The 6,000-nt window shown below is 37.2% G+C and overlaps 1 protein-coding gene across 26 annotated transcripts in view; it reads left to right on the forward strand.

The window, feature by feature from the left end:
• Positions 1-6,000, forward strand: part of CARF (calcium responsive transcription factor) — a 38,550-nt gene that overhangs the window by 23,552 nt on the left and 8,998 nt on the right. For 17 of the 26 annotated variants that reach the window (XM_017735674.1, XM_008634683.2, XM_017735654.1 and 14 more), the window contains 3 exons: positions 248-378; positions 1,397-1,763; positions 3,557-6,000. The exon at positions 3,557-6,000 is cut by the window's right edge. In XM_017735674.1, the coding sequence (XP_017591163.1) occupies positions 248-378; positions 1,397-1,763; positions 3,557-3,645 (587 nt within the window). In that variant the 3' untranslated portion in view covers positions 3,646-6,000. Of the gene's footprint in view, positions 1-247; positions 379-1,396; positions 3,055-3,556 lie in introns of all 26 variants that reach the window. The other 9 variants (XM_017735653.1, XM_017735657.1, XM_017735662.1 and 6 more) reach the window with 2 other exon arrangements.

A 6,000-nucleotide genomic window follows, 5' to 3' on the forward strand; every position in this document is an offset into this window, starting at 1 on the left:
GTGCCTCTGGTTTTTGGTCTGTACAGATACATACAATCTTCCTGCAGTATTGTCTTTTTGTCATACCCAGTCTTCTTTCTTTAGCATCCAAGTTCTGCAAAGAGAACAGCATATATATGTATGTATATATGTGTCTTCTGGATATCTGTATTGAGATTGAAGGGAGTTTGTTTGGTTCACAGGGGTGGCTTTTATTAAACAGAAGAGATTTGTCATAACTGTGTGCTTCCTCACTTTGACACTGTAGGGAGCTCAGGAGGGGAGTCAGTCATCACCAAAGCAGAATCCAACCAGAGTGGGGAGTCCTTGACACCAGAAACAGCTCAGCTGTTGTCTTCACTCTCTTCACTTCAGCCCAAGATATTTGCACAACTTCAGGTACAGTCAAGTCATTTACAGAACATCAAACATGCTGTGCTGGAAGTGCTGAAGGCGAGCTGAGAACAGCAAGTTCCCTCTCACCTGATGCCAGACAGTAGCTGGGTAACACAGACTTTGAGGTAGCTGCCAGCTCTTAGTCTGGTCGCTCTTGCACATCACATTTAGCACAGAGCTGTGGTACAGGGGATCCCACTACTATCTTTTGACACTTCGAAGGTAGGGTCCCTTGTGAAGGCAAAACCAAGAGGATAAAGGTAGTGGGTTTCTACCTCAAACCAAGTACCTATTCATTTTCCACACAGTCCAGTCATTTTATAATGAAAATGCTGCAAAACAGTGGGGAGATGAGACAGTCTTGTTTATTCCTTTTAAATCCTTCTCCAGCCTCTCAAGAAAATACCTTAAAATCCTGAAACTGCTCCTAGCTCAGAGCTTTAAACTTGCAGGTTGAAGGGCTGAAGAGAGAGGGATAAGAATGTCATGCTAAAAGAGCTTCTTCTAAAGCTTATCTCCCTTCAAAGCTGGCTCTCTTATCCTTCTTCCTTAACTGCTTTGAAAAGCTGCCTTCATATTTCCTGAAACCCAATAAAATGCATGATCTTTTTGCTAGAAGTACAGTCTGTAGTAAGATTCTGTTCTACTTGCTGTTTCCCTTTCTTTTTGAGGACAGCCTGGCTCTACCTCACACCAGTTTATTTAAAGCAGCGTGCTTAGCTTATAATACCCATCTCTTGTGGGAATGGGCAGTACTGGGGAGGGATCTGAAACTGCATATCAATCCAAAATTAGAGCTTTATGGTCATCAGCAGTCTTCTAAATGCTGCTGGATTTTGTTGTCTTAATTGTTTTCAAGCACATTTTGAGCCTAGAGTTGCTAGGATTGAGTGTTCAAAAGAGATAATAAGTAGAAAGTCAGAGGCTATCTAGTTCCAATAAATACAATACATGCTGTTAAATGCAAGCTGCTTCTGCTGTAAATACTGGTATGTTGGTACTTCTGCCTTCTCTTTCACAGGGATTACAGCTGCAGTCAACATTTACCTCAACAAACGGATCAACGGCCCTGATAGCTGTAAATAACCATTCCCCTCCCAGCCCTTCGAGTTTCCTGGATTCCCTAGGGAGTGCAATAACCAGCCATTCTCTAGCACTTAGTCAGGGGCACAGCCTGCAAGCAGGTGCTGGCCTAACACAGCGTAGTGCTGCTGCTCCTGCTTTTGGGACTCTGCCTGGCTCTGATCAGAGTCTGGTTGCCATGGGCCAGCTGGTACCAGCTGGAGGGGTGGATGACTCCAGAAACCTTGAAGGAGGAGTCCATCAGATTCTCTTAGGAGATGTACAGACTATTCCAGTACAGATTGTGGACAGCCATCCAGCACTTAGTAAGTTGCAGTTTTCTCAATAATATGTAAATATAGAAAATAAAGTGGATTTTGTTCTGTGTATCTTGAAGATAGGAGGTAAATGTGTTGATAGTGGGGAACTCCAACACAGACTTCTTTCAGACAATTCTAATTAGTTATTACTGTTAAAACAAAGGAAGAAAATGACAAACCAAAATAAATTAACAAAACCCACAAAAAAACCCCAAACTTATTTTTTGCTGTAAAAAGATGCTAGTCAGTTTCTTTGACCAAATACCAACTGCTATGTTAAGCACAGTATTTTTGCCAGAAATCCTAGTATTTAGCTGTAATTATGATCTTCAAAATTATTTTTTTAGGGAGAAATAAGAATAGAAAATAATGGATATTGAATCTAGTTAGAACTCTTTGGAAAGAAATATGGGGGGTTTGAAGGCTTCTTTGTTTACACAATCCCAGCAGATCTCTGAAAATTTTCAATTATGTTTTAATAGTATTCTGTAGTCATCAGTATGTTTTAGAAGTGATCAGATAAATTTGTATGTAATTGCTGGGAATTTCAAACTTCTGTTTGAAAACAGTTTTTAAAAACTACACAATAAACACCATAAATAGCTTTATGTGAAAATGGAAGGCTCTTTAAAACCATTGCTATCAAATATAAATACAGTCTTTGAGTTCTCAGCCATAGGAACTGATTGGGAACGGGTGCTTGCATTCTCACAGATTGGTTGTTAATTCTTGATGAAGAAGACCTATTAGATATGGAGCACATAGAAATCAGCACAACATGGTCTTTTACCTACCCAGAGTCTGAAACATTTGTGTGCAATGCTTTGTTATTTCTGTATTATTTTCTCATGTCATCTGTGACTTCTAAAAAGATGGATCTTGAGTAGTTCTGCAGGAACATGTAGGTAAAGATGTTCTAGATCATAGCTACACCTTCATAATGACATAGCAGTAATTACCATCTCGATAAGTACCAATGACTTTTGCAGGTCAGCAAAACTTTATTCCTTTTTATTTCTTCATGTATTCTTAGATTTTCATTTTCAGAATATTACAGAATTTAGTATAAATTAAGGGTAGTTGAGGAAATATACTGAAACTTATATGTGTTAAGGTAGTAATGGATTCTTTTGCTGTGACAGTATTGTCAAAGTTAAATTTAAGGCATTTTCTACTTGTACTCAAAAGTTTGTGTAACTGGTTGCTTTCCATTTTATAATTGAATTTGACTTCTCTCCTGAGAAATTCTTTTTTTTGCAGAGTAAAAGAATTTCAGAGAACCTATCAAATGTTTCTTGTAAGTGAATTTTTAAAGAAATCCTGTTTTACTCAAAAGAAGTGGCCAATTGTGCCTGAAGTGTAAGTCATTCTGTAAACCAGTGTGCTTTAGAGCCAATTTTTTCAGCAATAGCACCCCTATTTCTTCATTCTCCTTCAAAAAAAAAGTCCCTCATAACAAAAACAAGAATTAAGATGGCAGCTTTATTTTTCCATGGGAAAGAGGAAAGACATTTTGTGTGAAAGTGATTTTATATCTCCAAACTTTTTTTTATAAATTGTTTTAAATATTGTTACTTGAGGGGGGCCTTACTCCAGTAAGTTCATGTCAACTTGCAATGGCTTAGAGCACAGTAGGTGACACAACTGGCTGACCAGCTAAAAAGCAGTAAATTTCCTATGTGCCTTACCTATTAGCTTGAGTTCCTGAAATACTTTTCTTTTAAATGCACAGTTATTAGGGCTGAAGCATTGTCAATGGAGTTTGAACTTCAATGTTTGATTTTTGTTTTGTTTTTAAGCTGAAGAAAATACAGAGGGTGTTGTTACCTGTGTGAGCCAAGTTAAACAAGAACCAAGAGAAAAAGCATTGTCTATGGAAAATAGATAAAATCAGAGACTGCCACAGTTCCTCACCATAGTTCCTCGCCTTCACCTGTGAAGCCTGGGAGGATTTTTCAAATTGGAGAACTCTAAATGTCTTGGAAGGAAATGCAGGTGCTCTCAAAGTACTGCCATTCTTTTTTAATTGTATTATGACATTCAGACTAAGCATATTTTATAGTAGTTCTGACAGAAAGCTGTTTTGGTTTGACTGATGTGGCTCACTGCCAACTCCAGGTCATTCAGTTGCCCTGTGGAACATCACCTCTCTCTTCTGTTTCAAGTTTTGAGTAATTTGGATTCTGTCCAAATGGCCCATTTTGTTCATTGTTTCTGAAGGTCTTCCACATTTTAATTCCTTAGCTTTAGAATGTGGATCACAATGCTGGGATTGCATTTTCTCCTTGAGACCCTTGACTCTTATTGCACTACAGAGACCATAGAATCTGTCAGCTCCAAGATCACAGAATCCAACAGCAAAGTGGATCAGTATGGCCATGGTTTTGTGACAAAAGGATGGTCCAGGATGCTAAACTTCAAAGTGATAAAGGACATGGATGCTTAAGAAAATGCAACTTTGACCTGATCATAATGTTAATGGTGTGAAGATCAAGGAGAGGAGAAAGGTGAGGTTGGTAGGTGAACATAAGGTTGTATGATAAAGAAAAGTGTGTGAATTGTAATGGTGAATGTTTTTGACTTTGACATCTTTGAACTTAAGTTCTGGCTTTATAATGAGGTTCATTGATGCATGCAGCCTTCCTTTGCAGTTGGTCATAACAACTAAATGCAGGAGTCTTTCTCGTGGAAAATGATTGATGCTGCCATTTCAGCTTATCTGCCTCTTGCTTTGTGCACTTAAAGCTATCAGCTCAGATAAATGTGATTTAACCTGCTGCTGTTTGTGATGTAGGGCTTTTGGATACATTCCTAACAAAGAGAAGCCTAAGAAAACAAAGGAAGTAATCAAAGCAATATATCCAAGTGTGCTGTCACCATAACACTCAGAAAACAAACTCATCTTTTTCAAAAGTGACATATTCTAGGACTAATGTTGTCCATACAATTAAAATATTTACTAGGAATCTTCAGAAAATTGAATGTGATAAAAATTATCTTTCAGAAATACTTAAATCAAAGCCGTAATAAGTGACAAGCACTGAGCTGTGTAATGTGTGACAGACGTTTCTTTAAGAAAAAAAATTGCACCTACAAATAACTTGGAATCAATTTAAAGCTGTAAATGAAATGAAACCGATGCCAACATAGATACCAAGTTAAGCAATTGCATTGTTTGCTTCAGGTGTTGAATTCCTAGAGCAACATTCAGAGTAGTTTGTATACAGCAGTAGGAGCCTTTCTGTTGCTAGTTCCTACTAAGTGGTTGAGAGCCTGATCATAAAATTAGGGTTTTTTTCCTGCATGCTGTGGAAGAATTCAGTGTGAGGACTTTCCTGTTTTTCAGACTTGAAAACAAATAAGCAAAGAACCCCAGGAAAATTATTAGTTTATGTAGAGAAGAAAGTGGTGTGAATATTATATGAACCAAAATATTAACATTTTTAAATTGTTACATTTAACTTACAATCAAGCATTCACAAACATCTTCTAAATAGTGGTCATTTAAAATTATTTTTTCATTTTCTTTTGAGTATTTAAAGCTAAAGCTTTCAGAAATCTTACATTAAACTTGTGTTCCAAATGCCTTTATGTGCAAAATCTGTTAGTTAGATCCTGTATCTTAGTCTTAACATATATTAACTTCTCTGAGGTTAAGTAACATTGTAAACACTATTTGTTTAAAGCTCATGTTTCTGGGTTAGGTCCCATTAGAATTTTCCAACAGGACCATGCTCTTACTAAATAAGAGCCAGTATTTTATCATGCAAGAGTGCAAAAAAGTCTCCAGTTTTTTGGAGCCTCTCATATTTGGTATCAACACTGACTTGTTTTGTGGTAAACTTTACTCATTTCTGGCTAGAAAAAAATCTCCCAAGACTTACCTGTGGGGTTTTTTTATTTGGTTGGGGTTTTTAGTTTTGTTTTATTTGATTGTTCATTGGTTTTTTGGTTGGTTGTTTTGCTAATTGTGAAAATATCTCCCAAATGGATGTTCTCTGCTGCAGTCTTAGTTCTGGAGTACTCAGCCAGCAGTCCCCTTCTCTTTTCCAACTCAAAAACTGCATACCAGAATGGGTACCTCCTTGCTGTATTCAATAATCCATCACCATCAGTTTTCTGAAAGTTTAAATGAGTGCATTCCAAATGATACTCAATTACAGCTAAAGATTACCAGCAAGAGGTTATTTCCATTTTAGTTCTCTTCAAAGCAGACAATACATTTGTGATTGGAGTAAAAGCT

Source organism: Corvus brachyrhynchos, unplaced genomic scaffold (genome assembly GCF_000691975.1).
Source record: "Corvus brachyrhynchos isolate BGI_N302 unplaced genomic scaffold, ASM69197v1 scaffold255, whole genome shotgun sequence".
In the NCBI taxonomy this organism is placed as follows: domain Eukaryota; kingdom Metazoa; phylum Chordata; class Aves; order Passeriformes; family Corvidae; genus Corvus; species Corvus brachyrhynchos.